At 44.7% G+C, this 18,013-nt stretch overlaps 1 protein-coding gene across 2 annotated transcripts in view; it reads right to left on the bottom strand.

Moving 5' to 3' along the window:
* atrn (attractin) overlaps positions 1-18,013 on the bottom strand; it is a 366,964-nt gene that overhangs the window by 263,099 nt on the left and 85,852 nt on the right. For both annotated transcript variants that reach the window (XM_041191464.1, XM_041191473.1), the window contains exon 4: positions 2,666-2,794. In XM_041191464.1, the coding sequence (XP_041047398.1) occupies positions 2,666-2,794 (129 nt within the window). The remainder of the gene's footprint in view (positions 1-2,665; positions 2,795-18,013) is intronic.

Raw genomic sequence — 18,013 nt, forward strand, 5'->3', positions numbered from 1 at the left:
AATGTTTCCTTGAGCATGTATGCAGTCACCAACTCAACAATTCTGTCTCCTAACTTGCTTGTCTGGATCAGACACACCCGGATCAAGAAACCATAGCTCTGCACACTGTTTAAATATTTTGAATTTGGATAGTAGATCAGCTGCATCCCAAATCAAACTGGGGAATTTTGTGGACATTCTGACAATATCGCTTTGACTTGTTTCTTCTGTAGTACTTGGGGTGAAGGTTGATGCAGCCACTTTCGCATGCTTTTCTGAAACAATGGCCACAAAGGCATGCTGCAGCAGGGACCCACCACGGAGTAATGGCATCTTTGCTTTTGCTTCAATTTAGTGTTCATTAACTCCTGAAGCCACCCTTTGTAATCGCAACCAATCACAGCCTGATCACGATGATGGTTTTCTAGGGTTTTTTTGTTTGACTTCCTCATTATTGATCCGGCCCACATCCTGGTCGCTTGCCTTCCTCCACTGAGCTCACCTGGTCCTGGTCCTCTCAATGAGCTTATGGAACTGACAGGCTATGTACTGCAACCTCACCACGAGGGATCCGTCTGCTTGCCAGCACTTTACTTGAGCACAAGCTCGATGCTACGTCTCCAAAGCTTTCCTTCGCAGTCACCACACTGCATTTTCAACACTCGCTGATGCTGCAACATTATTGCGAACTGACCAATACATCAAGGGTCTTCTCATGCCAGGCAGCATGATCCAAGGCTGTTCACCATGTCATACATGTTCCTAATTTTTGCTGCCACCTGTCTCACCGCCACTGATCACCATGTGTTACTATTGGGATATAATACACCAGGCTTATTTACTGTACAAGGCACAAAGCGCCAATCACTCATAAAGGATTGGGTAAACACATTCTGGTTCATTTATTAGGACCAGGCACATGAGAACAGTTATATATAGGTACAAAGCTTGAAGAAGTCAGAGCTGTGTGTGCGTGCTCTGTTCAAAGCAGAAGTGAAACTCAGAATGGATCACATGACACATTTCCCTTCATGCTGATATCCCTTAATGGCATATTGTAACACTGTCCATGTTTGGATCAAAGCTGAAACGAGGTCTGGAGTTGTGGCCCTGGTGGAATCCAAACTGAACATAGTCAGCATGTTATTGCTTACTAAGTGAAGCTTGATAGCACTGACGATGACACTTTCCATGACTTTGCTGATGACTGAGAATGGGGTGGTAATTAGCTGGATTGGGTTTGTCCTGCTTTTTGTGCACAGGGTGTACCTGGGCAATTTTCCACATCTGTTGGGTAGATTGCAAGTGTTGTAGCTGTACTTAAAACTGAACTCTTCATCTTGACCTCGATATCCTGTCTGTCAGAGACCAACTAGTTACAATTCCATAACATTCCCCCTTTTTGCCTCAGATCTTCAGCCTTCATTTTTGCCTTTCTCATTTCAAGAGTCAATTATGGCAGCTTCATCCTGGGCGGGTTCCACCTTGCACCATCCAAACCACTGTTGCCCTTATCAATTTTTATCTGATTACACCTATGTTGAAAGCACCGTATCAATGCAAGTTGTTTAATAAAATAACAAGAGCCAAAGAAACAATATTGTTGAGAGGTAAACAAAAGCTTGGAGAGTTGACTTTTCAAAAAAGGTCCTAAATGCAGGAGAGCTTTCAAAGTGAATTCCAGAGTGTGAGAAACTGCTGCTGAAAGCATGGCCACCAATTGCAGGCCAGTGATAGGGAGTGAGTGCAAAGCATTTTTCTGCAAGCTACTGAATAATTGTCAACCTTATGAGGAAGCAGTACAATTTTTGTCGAAGTAACCTTGTTTGGATGGTATGTATTTCATGAAGCCGTTGAGTAAAGCACCGTCTCTATTGGTTATCTTATGCTTATAGAGTCATGAGATGGAAACTCTTAGTTGTCGTTTACTGCTTATTGTGAAATGTGCACAAGCTAGCAGGGAGCTGTTTGACTTGGGAGACATTGAAATTGATCAAGGCATGTTCCAAGTCTCTTAAACTAATAGATTCTTTTGTTGTATACATGTCTGGGTTAAAGCATAGGTATTACAAGGCCACCAGGATTTGACTACCTCAGAACCTGGTGATCATTTTGAGCTTTGCCAGGTTGTATTGCAACATGTTTCTTAACAGAACACTTCGTATTTTAACATTTCCCTTTTTGTACTGTTGCCTCCATAACTGTTGGATATTCTGCAAATTGTATGAAAACATGCTGGCTACTTTTACATGGATAAAAAACAAAACTTAATAGAAACAGAAGTAATCACCAAATAGTGGAATATTATGCCATCCTGTAAATTAGCACCCTCATGAATTCAAGAGGAACTCAAAAGAGCATGGTGTGACTGCTGTTAAGGCTCATTTCAAAGCTGAAGTACATGATTTCAGGACATCAGAAAAAAGATGCACTATGACACTGGATGTGGGTAGGTTCCAGTTGGGACTTTGAGATACCCTCGTACTCATCTAACTAAGTAGGCAATAAGAATTCAAATCTTTCATCATGCAATTTACCAATCAACAGCAAGTTTAGGTTGGTATTGCATTTGAAGTCTTACTTACTGAACCCATACTTCCATATTCTCTATTTTATTAATTCTCTTTTGTGAATTTGGTTTAACTGTGAACTCTCAGTATGTATTTCCAAACTGCTTGGTACTTACTTGTATGTTATGTTAAATCCAGTCAGATTATAGGCAGCATCACTGAAAAAATGTAGCAAAGCATAGCCAGATCTTGAAACAACGTCAGGTACAGTCTCATTCCCATTCTTCTCGGGTACGATTAAACCACTGACGGAGAAAAAGAGAACAAAAAAATTAGTTGGTGTTTTGGAAACTATAAAGCACTCAATTTTAATCAGTCATGAAGTGCGCATTTCATAAAATTTACACAAGCTATGTGGGCAAGTCTCTGTCTCCAAATTCTGTCCAGGGTATGCAGACAAAAAACAAATGGAGAGGACATTTCACCAATCATCCCTACTGCCAAAAAGCATCACCTCACTTCTCTGCATTAAATTCCATCTGCCACTTGTCTGCCATTCAGTTAGTTTATGTCCTATTTTTGTCAATTAAAATCAGCCTCACTGTCTACCAGTTCTCCCAGTTTGTTACCTTCGGCATATTATGAAATTTCACTCAGTATTCCAATATCCAAGTCATTTTTATACATCACAAGAACACAAGAAATAGTAGCAGGAGTAGGCCAAGTGGCCCATCAAGCCTGTTCCAGTGTTCAATAAAATCATGGCTGCTCTGGACTTCAACTCCATTTTCCCACTCGCTCCTGACATCCCTTAATTCCCTGAGACAATAAACTTCTGTCCATACCAGGTTAAAATGTATTCAACAGTGCAGAATTCCAAAGATTCATAACCCTCTGAGTGAAGTAATCCTGAAGACTGTGCCCCTATGTTTTAGACTCCCTGACTAGTGGAAACAATCTCTCAATGTCTATCCTATTGAGCCCCTTCAGAATTTTGTAGATTTCAATGGGATCGCCTCTCATTCTTTTAAACTTCAGAGAATATATGCCCAATTTACTCAGCCTCTCGTTATAGGACAAGCCCCTGATCCCAGGGATCAATTAGTGAACCTTCACTGTACCGCCTCCAATGTAAGTATATCAACATCCTGAGGGGTTACCATTGACCAGAAACTGAACTGGACTGGCCATATAAATCCTGTGGCCACAATAGCAAGCCAGACACTAGGAATTCTGTGGTGAGTAACTCACCTCCCCACTCCTCAAAGCCTTTCCACCATCTACAAGACACAAGTCAGGAGTGTAATGGAATACGCCCCACTTGCCTGGATGAGTGCAGCTCCAACACTCAAGAAGCTTGACACTGGAAAGTATAAAGCAGCCTGCCTGATTGGCACCACATCTACAAACATTCGCTACCCTGACACACAGTGGCAGCAGTGTGTACCATCTACAAGATGCACTGCAGGAATTCACAAAAGGCAGCACCTTCCAAACTCATGATCGCTACCATCTAGAAAGGTAAGGGCAGCAGACACACGGGAACACCACCAACTGGAAGTTCCCCTCTAAGCCACTCACCAACCTAATATGGAATTATATCGCCACTCCTTCACTGTCACTGGGTCAAAATCCTGGAACTCCCTTCCTAACAGCAATGTGGGTGTACATACACATGAATTGCAGTGGTTCAAGAAGGCAGCTCACCACCACCTTCTCAAGGGCAATTAGGGGTGGGCAATAAATGCCAGCCTAGCCAGCAACACCCACATCACATGAACAGATTTTAAAAAATCCTTTCTTTAATGTGGAGACCAAAACTGCACACAGTAATGCAGATATGGTTTCACCAAAATGCTGTACAATTGTAGCAAGACCTTTTTATTCTTGTACTCCAAACCCCTTGCAATAAAGACTAACATGCCACTTGCCTTCCTCATTGCTTGCTGTACCAGCAAGTGAATTTTCTGCATTCCTTGTATGAGCACACCCAAATCTCTTTGAAACATCAACACTTATAAGTTTGCCACCTTTTTAAAAAAAAGTCTGCTTTTCTATTCTTACAACCAAAGTGAATAACTTCACACTTCCCTACATTATACTCCATCTGCCATCTTGTTGCCCACTCTATATCTCTTTGCAGCCTCTCTGCATCCTCCCCACAGCTTACCTTCCACCTAGCTTGGCATCATCAGCAAACTTAGATACATCTAAGAAGAATGGAGGGCATACAGACTCAAAGTGTTAACTCTGTTTCTCTCTCTACAGATGCTGTCTGACCTGCTGAGTTTTTCCAGCATTTTCTGTTTTTATTTTAGATATGTTATTCTGTTCCTTCATCTAAGTATTAATATGGGTTGTAGATAGCTCAGGCCCCAGCATTGATCCTTGCCGCACTCCACTGCTTGCCAACTTGAAAAAGCACCATTTTATGCCCACTCTGTTTCTATCCATTGACAAATCCTCTATCCATGCTAAAATATTACCCCCAGTCCATGAGCTTTTATCTTGCCTATTAATCTATTGTGTGGCACCTTGTTGAATGCCTTTTGAAAATCCAGGTATACTACATCTACCCTACTAGTTACATCCTCAAAAAAAAACTCTAATAAATTTATCAAACAGGTTTTCCCTTTAGTAAAACTATGTTGCCTTGTTCTATTCATACTATGCTTTCTAAGTGCAATGTTAAAACTTCCTTAATAATTGATTCCAGCATATTCCCAACAATCAATGTTAGCATGTCGTTCACTGTTTTCTCTCTCCCTCCTTTCTTGAAAAGCAGTGTAACATGTGCCAACTTCCAATCTAATAGGGCTATTCCCAAATTTAGGGAATTTTAGAAAAATAGTTATCAAAAGCAGTTGCCCTAACACTGAACCTGCAGGAACTATCCCCCTGCCTGAAATGCCAACAACTCACCACAACTCACTCTTTTTGGTCCTTAAGCCAAATTTTTATCCATACTGATAGATAAGTCCAGTTTAATGTGGACATTAAAATCAGCCTTACCTAACTCTAGAATTTTAGTGGTTGTTTCACATTTCTCCCTTTCTACCACTACATGGAATTAAAACATAGTACGCCATCAGGCAAATGTTCTTGCACCATTAAGTTAATAGCTAAACCAGGCTCAATAACAAATCTGCTACAATGTGCTTCCTTGTTGGTTCTAGGATATATCATTCTAGGGAACTATCCGTGATACACAATAAACTCGCAATGTTGTTGAAAAGTGTTAATTTGCTTATCTAATCTAGATGAAAATTAGAATAATTAAAAACATTCTGCCTTTGCTACATGACGATATGATGAACTTTTGTGAAACACTGGCTCAGACTCAATTGGAGCATTGTGTTGAATACTGGGCAGTGCTTCAGAAGGGGTGCTGAAAAGATTTGCAGTAGTCATCCAGGGATGAGGGAGTTCAGTTACATGGATAAACTGAAAAGGCTGGGACTGGTCCGAGGAGGTTCAGACGGTATTTGATAGGGGTGTCCAAAATCATGAGGAGTCTGGGCAGAGTAGATAAAGAGAAAATGTTCCCATTGGTGGACACAGATTTAAAGTGATTGCCAAAAGAACCCAAAGGCAACAAAGACCTGAAACAGTGGTGGAGGCAATTTCAAACATGGCTTTCAGAAGGGAACTGGATAAGCACCTGAAGGGAAAAAAAAATTGCAGGGCTATGTGGAAAGAGCAGGCAAATGGGATGAGCTAAACTGCTCTTGCAGAGAGTCGGCATGAACTAGACAGGCTGAATAGTTAGAACACTGAAGAAAGCCACTCTGTGAATGTATACTTGTCTCATCTCTACATTTATAAGATCCAACACAACAGTTGCTACCATAGGGCCTATGCACAACTCTTGATTCTTTTTCTATTTTTTTATTTTTCCCCAGAGTCTCTACTCATTTTCGACATATAAAAATCATTCATGCCAATTATTGGGGTTAAACATAGTTTGAATTGATGATTGGCTAATTGACAGAAAACAGAATGGAGTGATGCAAGGATTAATGCTTCAACTTCAAGTACTTACAAATTAAATCAATGTTTTAGATGAGTGCACCAAGGGCAGAAATTTTCCTGCGTCAGACGGGCTCGGTGGGAGCGGGCGGGAACCCGACTGGCACCCGTGATTGGATACACATCGCCATTTTATGCGGGTGGGTCAATTAAGCTCCACCCAGCGTAATGCGTGTTTCCAAGATGAACATGAAGGGGCGGGCGGGGGCGAGAGCTCAATATCTGCCATGTCCAATGGTGACCCAGCAGTCTACTCAAAGGCTATTCGAAGGCTGCCACAGACTTTGGAGTACCATAGCAATGTAGAACGTCATTGCAGAACACGGCAGGTGGGAGGACAGGTTGGTGGGGCAGTCAGCCCCGAGGTTTTCTGAGAGTGTCTCGCTGGCCTCCTGGAGGCGGCAGCACGCCGGGATATCCTTGTCCCAAGGGACAGAAGGAGGTGGTTCCCCCACCTCACCAAAATGCCCAGGAGGAGGCTGCATGCAGGGTCAGCTCCAATAATGTGGTAAGGCGTACATGGACTTTAATGGCCTCCAGTGATCGGGAAGGGTGAGTACCATGTTGGATTGGGTGACTTAGCACAGCAGTTAGGAGCACCCCCCCCACGCCACCACCGCCCCCACCCCTGCCCCACCACCGACCTCAAGAGTTCTTAGAGTGTAAGTGGCAAATGTGAATGAGCCAGCATCAGGGCAGGGGATGAGCCCTGGCTGCTTGGACTGAGTGTCTTGTGGCTCCAAAGTCACAAATCGGCTGAGCCCTGCAAGGTTTTCCTCAGTTGGGGTTGGCCAGGCTGCAATGGCGCTGCAGGTACAGGGTGGACTAATCTATGCCCCTCTCTCCTTTCAGGAGAAGACATCCCACAATAACACTGAGAGACTGCGGACTGGCGGGGAACCACCCCACTTTCTAATCTTGACCAGGTATAAGCAGGAGGCACTGGAGTTGGAGAGGCACCATGCGCCAAGATCAATCAGCTGCAGTTAGGTTGGGGTGCCACAGGGAGGTAAGAGTGCAGTGCACTGTGGTCAGAATGTCTGCCATAGCAACCATTCCTCTGTTGTCTCTATATAGATGTGAGCCTCCAATATGGAATCCCCATTGATAAAGGAGAGACAAGAGCACCTGATCAGAGTGCCAGGCATGCACAATAACAGTGTAATGACTTCAACTAATGACATGTCCTTGTTCTTCTTTTCAGGCTCACCAGGAGACCTGAGGTCAGGAGCCTGAAGGCTCACCCCAGAGGACACAGAGGATATAACCGCACCAGTGTCACACCCTCTCAGCCAGGCAGGCACCAGCACAGATATCAGCACCACAGTGGGCATTAGGTCATCGACTAGTATCTCAGTGCACAGCGGTGAGGGCACTTCACACTTGCTTGAGGTGCAGGTGGAGGCAGAGTGTGCCCAGGGCGGAGGCAGAGTGCACCCAGGGTGCCAACAGTCAGAAGGCTGCTGGGGACCAGGAACATGCTCAGTTGGTGGCTGATGATGTGCCTCCTGAGTTGTCCCTGAAGCAGCAGATGCTGGAAGTCCAGCAGGATGTGCAGGAGGATCTGGCGGAGGTACATGAGGGAATGCATGCCATGGTCTCTGTTGTGGAGGAGTCCATGCGGAACATAAGCAATGCAATCACCCTCATGGCCGAGCGCACTGCCCCCTCCATGGAGAGAGTGGCGACTCTCATGGAGAGGCTGCTCCAGGAGCTCAGAGATTCCTGGGGATGCACTCAGACCTGTAAGCCCTCACACCAGCAATGACCTCAGGTGGTCACTGTTAATGTGGGAGATGGATTGAGCATCCAGTATCCCAGCTCAGTGACTATCCATCAATGGTGAGCAGGGAGATCCAAAGCGACCTAACGTTGACACAGAAGCTGCCTGTCGTCTCTGTGGGTTCCTCTCAGGGCGCTCCAGATGATGGCAGCAGCTCCTCCGCCCCTCTGCCAGTGACTGTGGCACCCAATGAGGCTGCAGCAACTAGGGAGATGCCAGCCATGGCACTGGCTGCTCCCTCCCAGGCGCCCCAGCACAGGCTCCATAAGCCAGAGGACGCCCATCAAGGGCAACAGGACAGCGGAGTGAGACGGCTGTCTCCAATGCCGGTGCCAGTGAGGGGGGACACCTAGATGTAGCACCCATAAATGCAAAGTTAAAGCACCTGAGGCACAACACCAGCTTATCACTGGTGTTATTTTTTTGCACCACTTTTAAGTCGTTTATGAGTTGGTGTGATGGAGGATACTTTTACATTTAATTTGATTTATATATGCCAGGCGCCACACCAGTAAATGCATTTGTTTTCAACAAGCCTCATTTGATGCTTCATTAGCGCTGCAGGTGAAGGGTAACCCATGATGTTATGAGTGACTTGATTATCATTGAGCTTTATAGAAATGGCACATAGTGCGTGCAGTTCACCAAACAAATGTTCCTGTCAGTTATCGAGCATGGAGCCTGCAGCCCTGGCACATGGTGGTGGTTCATCGTTGGTAGGCTAGCTGAAGGAGTTTTGAATCAAAGCCCCCTGGGTGTCCCTGCCTTCCTGGAGGTTGTCCACGTCAGCGTCCATCCCCTCAGCGTTCTCCTGACTGTGCTCATCCTCGGATTCACTACTGGACTCATCATCTGCTGCTAGAGCAGCTACGTCAACATCATCTTGTTCCACTGCATCCCCCCTTTCCAACACTAGATTGTGGAGAGCGCAGCATGCAATCACAATCAGTGAAACACGATCTATTGGGTTTGGCAGTGCACCCCCCTGAACGGTCCAAGCATTGGAAGTGCATCTCAAGAAGACCGATGGTTCTCTCTACCATGGCACTTGTGGAGGAATGGCACCTATTGTACTGCTGCTCAGCCTTTGTTCTTGGATGAAGGAGAGGCGTCATGAGCTACCTTTTGAGGGGATAGCCCTTGTCGCCCAGCAGCCATTCAACCAGCCAGGCTGGAGCACTGAAGAGCCTCGGCACCTGGGAGTGTCTCAGGATGTAAACTCATGGGAGCTGCCTGGGTACCTTGCAGAGACTTGCAGAATCTGCATCCTATGGTCACACACTATCTGCACCTTCATAGAGTGGGATCCCTTCCCGTTGACGAAGGCTTGATGGCCACGTGTGCAGTCGATTGCATCCTGGATGCAGGGTAGCCCAGCAATCGCTGCAAAGCCTCTGGCTCGTTCTGCCAGGCTGGCCTTGTCCGTGCAGTAGTGAATAAAAGTCAATGCACTGTCACCAGCTTGACACAACTATGGCCAGCTGATTGGGAGACTCCACAAAGATCACCCACCAACCCCTGGAAAGAGCAGGAGGCATAGAAGTTGAGGGCCACCGTGACCTGCACTGTGGTCACCTGCATGGGGTGTCCACCCACACAGTTGCAGCTGATCTCAAGGCCGATCATTTAACAGACGGAGCTCACACTCTCCCTTGAGGCAGAGTCTCCTGTAAACCCTGGCAACAGGATAGTGGCGTCTTTTGCGGCCACTTCCGCCTTGGACTTCCTGTTGGCCCTGCGCCCATCCTCCCACAGATCGGTGCCCCGGGAGACTGAATAGGGACACCTGGCCTCCTCCCCCTTCTGGCACTCTATTCCTCCTAAAAGGAGGTGCCTCCAGAAAAGACAACAATCCCCCCCCAAGTTAAAGGAAGGCTGTCTGATACCTGGAAAGCCCCAAGTGTTATGACTCCTCCGGAGTTCTGAACTGAAGCTTGTTATTTCTGTAAAAGCAGTTCTGAAGCGAAATGAAGTTGTCCTGTTCACACAAGCAAGTAGCAGTAATTTCAAATATAAAGTACTAATAACTCGCATTAACAAGCCCACTCACCCCTCTAATCGCACCCGTGAATGAGGTTTTTGAAAATGTGGCTTAACCGCCTGCCTGTTGCACCCGTGCAATGCCCTGAAAATTGCACTGGCTGCACAAAATCAATTTTAATTGATGCCTCAAAAGCTTTAACTGGCCCGTTAATTAATGGTGGGCATGCCTCCGTCCTCATAGCGCCCACTTTCCGAGATATCGCAGTGGTGCACGGTGACGTTGGGCCTGCCCCTGCACACCAACCGTAAAACCCTGGCCCAAGCGTAATGTATCCAAGTTTATTGATCACATAAAATAGGTGACAGAGGTTACAGTTACATAGGAACATAGAAAATAGGAGTAGGCCATTCGGCCCTTCGGGCCTGCTCTGCCATTATTCATGAACGTGGCTGATCGTCGAACTCAATAGGCTGCTCCCGCTTTCTCCCCATATCATTTGATCCCTTTTGCCCCAAGAGCTATATCTAACTCCTTCTTGAAAACATACAATGTTTTGGCCTCGCCAATTTCTGTAGGAGTGAATTCTACAGGCTCACCACTCAAAGGGTGAAGAAAATTCTCATCTCAGTCCTAAATGGTCTACCCCGCATCTTCAGACTGTGACCCCTGGTTCTGGACTCCCCCACCATCGGGAACATCCTTCCTGCCTAGTCCTGTTAGAATTTTACAGGTTTCTGTGAGATCCGCCTCTCATTCTTCTGAGCTCCAGTGAACATAATCCTAACCGACTCAATCTCTCCTCAATCGTCAGTCCCACCATCTCAGGAATCAGTCTGGTAAAGCTTCGCTGCACTCCCTCGATAGCAAGTACATCCTTCCTCATTAAGGAGACCAAAACTGCACACATTATTCCAGGTGTGGTCTCACCAAGGCCCTGTATAATTGCAGCAAGATATCCCTGTTCCTGTACTCGAATCCTTTCGCTATGATGGCCAATATACCATTTGCCTTCTTTACCTCCTGCTGCACCTGCATGCTTACCTTCAGCGACTGGTGTACGAGGATACCCAGGTTTCGTTGCACATTCCCCTCTCTCAATTTAAAGCCATTCAGATAATAATCTGCCTTCCCGTTTTTGCTACCAAAGTGGATAACCTCTCATATATCCACGTTATACTGCATCTGTCATGCATTTGCCCGCTCACTCAGCTTGTCCAAATCACACTGAAGCATCTCTGCAACCAACTCACAGCTCACCCTCCCACCCAACTTTGTGTCAACTGCAAATTTGGAGATATTACATTTAGTTCCCTCACCTAAATCATTAATATATATTGTGAATAGCTGGGGTCCCAGCACCGATCCTTACGGTACCCCACTAGTCACTGCCTGCCACTTGGAAAAAGATCCGTTTATTCCTACTCTTTGTTTCCTGTCTGCCAACCAGTTTTCTAACCATCTCAATACACCACCCCCAATCCCATGCACTTTAATTTTACACGCTAATCTCTTACGTGGGACTTTGTCGAAAGCCTTTGAAAGTTCAAATAAACCACATCCACTGGCTCCCCCTCATCAACTCTGCTAGTTACATCCTCGAAAAATTCCAGTAGGTTTGTCAAGCATGATTTCCCTTACATAAATTCATGCTGACTCTGTCTGATTCTGCCACTGTTTTCCAAGTGCTCAGCTGTTAAATCTTTTATAATGGACTCTAGAATTTTCCCCTCTACCGACGTCAGGCTGACTGGTCTATAATTCCCTGTTTTCTCTCTACCTCCCTTTTTAAATAGTGGGGTTACATTAGCTACCCTCCAATCTGTAGGAACTGTTCCAGAGTCTATAGGATCTCAGAAGATGCATCCACTATTTCTAGGGCTACTTCCTTAAGTATTCTGGGATGTAGATTATCAGGCCTTGGGGATTTATCGGCCTTCAATCCCATCAATTTCTCCAATATCATTTCTCCACTAATACTGATTTCTTTCAGTTCCTCCCTCTCACTAAACTTTGTAATTCCCAACATTACTGGTATGTTATTTGTGTCCTCCTTTGTGAAGACAGAACCAAAGTATGTATTTAGTTGGTCAGCTATTTCTTTGTTCCCCATTATAAATTCCCACTTCTGACTGTAAGGGAACTACATTTGTCTTCACCAATCTTTTTCTCTTCGCATACCTATAGAAACTTTTACAATCAGTTTTTATGTTGCCTGCAAGCTTACTCTTGTAATCAATTTTCCCTTCTTAATCAATCCCTTGGTCCTCCTTTGCTGAATTCTAAACTGCTCCCAATCCTCAGGTCTGTTGTTTTTTTTTAGCTAATTTGTATGCCCCTTCCTTGGATCTAATACTATCTCTAATTTCCCTTGCAAGCCATAGTTTGGCCACCTTTCTTATTTTACTTATATTTACAGACAGGAATAAACAATTGTTGCAGTTCACCCAGGTGCTCTTTGAATGTTTGCCATTGTCTATCCACCATCACTCCTTTAAGAAACATTTCCCGATCCATCATAGCCAACTCCCGCCTTACACCATCGTAGTTTCCTTTATTATGATTCAGGAACCTAGTCTCAGAATCAACTACGTCACTCTCCATCTTGATGAAGAATTCTATCATGTTATGGTCACTCATCCCCAAGGGGCCTCGCACAAACAGATTCCCAGTTATTCCTTTCTCATTACAGAATGCCCAGTCTAGGATGGCCTGTTCTATAGTTGGTTCAGAAACACATCCCGTGTATACTCCAGGAATTCCTCCTCCACGGTATTGTTACTTATTTGATTTTACCAATCTATATGCAAATTAAAGTCACCCATAATTACAGATGTTCCTTTATTGCATGCATCTCTGGACAAGGTGAGAATGTGGGCAAGAAGGTGGCGTATAATGTCGGGAAATATGAAACTATCTGCTTCTAAAAGGTGAGACACGAATAAATGGTGTGCAAATGAATTTGGATCTCCTTGTACTCAAATCACAAAGTTAACATCTTGGTACAGCAAGCAATCAGGAGGGCAAATGGTCTGTTAGCTTTTATTGCAAGGGTGTTGGTGTTTAAGAACTGTTACTGTGTTGAGAGATTGAGACGTACCTTGTCATGGGGTGGGGGGGTGGGGTGTGGCAGCGTCGGAGGGATCAGGGCAGGAGCTGGGAACTACAACTTTCAGGGTGCTTTGGCAGTTTCCATGCATGCGCAGACTGGGAGCAGGCAGCACAGATGCAACACAGCATTTTGGAGTTCTCAGGGCACCTGGATGAAGAGAAAATACAAAGAAACATGGCAAAAACAGAGCCATGGGACCTGGGAACAGAGCACCATAACCAGAAAAGAGACCCAGGCAGGGGACAGGGAGAGGGGAGAGGGAGATGACCCAAATAAAAAGAGAGGAGCAGAGAGAAAAGACTCCAAGTAGAAAAGGGCTTCACTTGATAATCCTTAAATCGAAGTGAGCTCAGGAAAAGCCGAGGCAATCAAATACGGGTCACGAGAAGCCCTGGCGATCAAAGGCGACAGAAGGTTGGTGATTACATGCTGCCAGTCATTGGGGAAAGGTATTCCTTTGGAGCAGTAGCATTCTGGTCGACGCAGCCGAAGAAATGAAGTTGTGCCCGTGAGTTGGTGCTGGATTGCAGACTTGGGAATCCAGGGGAAGAGTCTCAGCCAATGAGGTGTATCGTTGTTGATGCCAGAGATGGGGTGACTTCTGGAGAGAATTCCAAGATGAGATCGTCGAAGCTGAAGTTTGGGTTCCCTTGTGAGAGAGACAAAGTTTCAACGAGATTGGTTGACTTAGTGTATGTCTGGGTGGGTTACGGAGAAATCCATGGAATCTGTCTTGGTCACATCTGCCATTTATTGTGCAATATGGTGTGTTCAACCAAAGTTTGCCTGTTAATTCACTTTATCTTATACTCACGCTGAATGTTACAGAATAAGATAGATATCACAAATTGTTTATCTTTCTGACTTTGTATCGCAATATTTTTTATTTGTTTCTTCAAAACCCGTGGAATCTTGTGTCTTGAATCTCAAACTTTGCCTACTTCAAATTAAAAGTTACTGGTTCCTAACCAGATCTTGCCAAAAACCTGGGGGTCTGGTCCAGGATCATTACAATTAGAGTACTGTGTACTGCTTTGGCATCCTTAACCAAGGAAGGTATACTTTCCATGGACAGAAAGCAACAAAGATTCACTAGATTGATTCGTGGGTAAGAAAATAGTCCAATTAAGAAAGATTAAGTAGACTAGGCCTATATTCTCTAGAGTGTAGAAGACTGAAAGGTATTTAAAAAATAAGGGGAGTTTTTAAATCCGACCATGAGATATAGCAAGGTAAGAATTTATTGTCCATCAAGAAATGTTCTCAATAAGATAGTGGTGAGCTGCCTTCTTGAACCACTACGGTCTATTTGGTGCAGGTACAGCCACAGTGCTCTTAGGGGCGGGGTTCTAAGGTTTTGGTCCAGCGACAATGAAGGGACGGTGATATAGTTCCAAGTCAAAATGGTGGGTATCTTGGATAGGAACTTGTCGGTGATATTACCATGCATCTGCAGTCCATGTTCTTCTAGGTGGAGGAGATTGTGGATTTGGAAGGAGCTGTCAAAGGAGGCTTGGCAAGTTGCTGCATTGCATCTTGTAAATAGAAACATAGAAAACAGGAGGAGTAGGTCATTCGACACTTTGAGCCTACTCTGCCATTCAATTTGACCATGGCTGATCCTTTATCTCAACGCCATACTCCCACTCTCTCCCCATGCCCCTCGATGCCTTTAGAGTCCAGAAATCAATTTCCTTCTTAAATATATTCAATGACATGGCCTCCACAGCCCTCTGTGGTAGAGAATTCCACAGGTTCACTGCCTTCTTAGTGAAAAAGCTTCTCCTCATCTCAATCCAAAATGGTCTACCCCATATCCTGAGATTGTGATCCCTTGTTCTAGGCCCCTGCCAGAGGAAACATCATCCCTGCATCCAGTCTGTCCAGCCCTGTCAGAATTTTATGTTTCAATGAAATCTCCTCTCATTCTTCTAAACTCCAGTGAATACAGGCCTAGCTAGTTTCTGCTCATACGACAATCCTGCCATCCCAGGAATCAGTCTGGTGAACCTTCACTGCACTCCCTCTATGGCAAGTATATCCTTTCTTAGGTAAGGAGACCAAAACTGCACACAATACTCCAGGTGTGGTCTCATCAAGGCCCTGTTTAGTTGCAGTAAGACATCTTTGCTCCTGTATTTAAGTCCTCGTGCAATGAAGGCCAACATACTATTTGCCTTCTTAATTGTTTGCTCCACCTGCATGCTTGCTTTCAGTGATTGGTGTACAAGGACACCCAGGTCTCTTTGTATATCAACATTTCCCAATCTATCACCATTTAAATAATACTCTGCCATTCTGTTTTTCCTACCCAAGTTATACTGCATCTGCCTTGTAGTTGCCCACTCACTCAGCTTTTCTAAATCGCCACGAAGCCTACTAACATCCTCATCACCACTCACATTCCCATCTAGTTTTGTCATCAGCAAACTTGGAAATATTACATTTGGTTCCCTCATTCAAATCATTAATATATATTGTGAATAGCTGGGGCCCAAGCACTGATCCCTGCACTATTGTTTTACTGATTTCCTTCAGTTCCTCCTTCTCACGAGACCCTTGATTCCCCAGTATTTCTGGCAAGTTATCTGTGCCTTCCTCCGTAAAGACAGAGCTAAAGTAGTTGTTAAATTGCTCTGCCATTTCCTTGTTCTCTATTATAAATTCTCCCATTTCAGTCTGTAAGTGACCTAGATTTGTCTTCGCCAATCTTTTTCTTCTTACAATACTTAAAGAAGCTTTTATTGTCTGTTTTCATGATCCTTGCAAGTTTACTCTCATACTCTATTTTTCCCCTCTTCCTCAATCTCTTGGTCCTCCTTGCTGAATTATAAACTGCTGCCAATCCTCAGGCTTGCTGTTTTTTCTTGCAAATTTATATGGTTCAGAGGGGGGCAGGATTGACAGCTCAATATTCCAGGATATAGAGTCTTCAGGCAAGACAGGGAAGGAGGTAAAAGAGGAGGGGGTATCGCAATATTGATCAAGGAATCAATTACAGCAGTGGCCGGGGGGGTGGTGACATCTTAGAAGGCTCCTCAAATGAAGCAATATAGGGTAGAACTGAAAAACAAAAAAAGAGCAATCACATTGCTGGGAGTGTACTGTAGGCCCCCAAACAGTCAGAGAGAAATAGAAGAGCAGATATGTAGGCAAATTTCGGATAAGTGTAAAAAAAAATTGGATAGTAATAGTGGGGAATTTCAACTTCCCCAACATTAACTGGGTTAGTCATAGTGTGATAGGTTTAGGGGCAGTGGAATTCTTAAAATGCATCCAGGAGAGCTTTTTAAGCTAGTACGTAGAAGGTCCTACGAGAGGGGGCAGTCCTGGACTTAATTTTAGGGAATGAAGCCAGGTAATTGGTAGAGGTATCAGTGGGGGAAGCATTTTGTAGATAGTGATCATAACTCCGTTAGATTCAAGGTTGTTATGGAAAAGGACAAGGATGGGCCAGAAATTAGAGTTCTAAATTGGGGGAAGGCCAATTTTAATAAAATCAGATATGAGTGGACTGGGAGCAGCTACTTCTCGGTAAACCTGCGTCAGAGCAGTGGGACTCATTCAAGAAGGAAATAGGGAGAGTACAGGGCCAACATATTTCAGTAAAGATAAAGGGTGGGACCAACAAATCCAGGAAACACTGGATGCCGAGGGATATACAGGATTAGATAAAGAGAAAAGGGGAGGCTTATGACAGATACCGAGGGCTCAAGACAGCGGAAGCCCTAGAGGAGTATAGAATGTGTAGGCGGGAAACTTAAAAAGGAAATTAGGAGAGCAAAAAGGGGGCATGAAAAAACACTGGCAGGTAAAATAAAGGAAAATCCAAAGTTATTTTAAAAGTACATTAAGAGTAAGAGGATAACTAGGGAAAGAGTAGGGCCCATTTAGGACCACAGTGGTAATTTGTGTGTGGAGCCGGAAGACGTAGGTAGGGTTCTAAATGCTTAGTTTGTGGTGGTGTTCACAATTGAGAGGGACAACGTGGGTATGGAAATCAGGCAGAAGGACTGTGATATCATTAAAGAAAGTGGCATAGAAAGGGAGGAGATTCTAAGTGGTCTGATTGGTTTAAAAGTAGATAAATCTCCAGGCCCGGATGAAATATATCCCAGGCTGTTGAGTGAGGCAAGGGAGGAGGTAGCAGGGGTGCTGGCAATAATTTTCAATACCTCCCTGGCCACAGGAGAGGTGCCAGAGGACTGGAGGACAGCCAATGTGGTACCGTTATTCAAGCAGGGAGGGAAGGATAAACCAGGGAACTACAGGCCAGTCAGTCCAAGATCAGTGTTGGGGAAACTATTGGAAGCAATTCTGAGGGACTGATTTAATCTACACTTGGAAAGGCAGGGATTAATCAAGGACAGTCAGCTTGGTTTTGTTAAAGGGGAGGTAACGTCTGACCAATTTGGCTGAATTTTTCGAAGAGGTAACCAGGTGTGTAGATGAGTGCAATGCATCTGACGTCGTCTACTTGGACTTCAGCAAGGCTTTTGATAAGGTCCCTTAAGAGAGACTGATAACGAATGTATGAGCCCATGGGATCCCAGGCAGTTTGGCAAATTGGATCCAGAATTGGCTGAGTGGCAGGAAGCAGAGGGTGATGGTCCAGGGGT

This window comes from Carcharodon carcharias, chromosome 1 (genome assembly GCF_017639515.1).
Source record: "Carcharodon carcharias isolate sCarCar2 chromosome 1, sCarCar2.pri, whole genome shotgun sequence".
NCBI classification, from domain to species: domain Eukaryota; kingdom Metazoa; phylum Chordata; class Chondrichthyes; order Lamniformes; family Lamnidae; genus Carcharodon; species Carcharodon carcharias.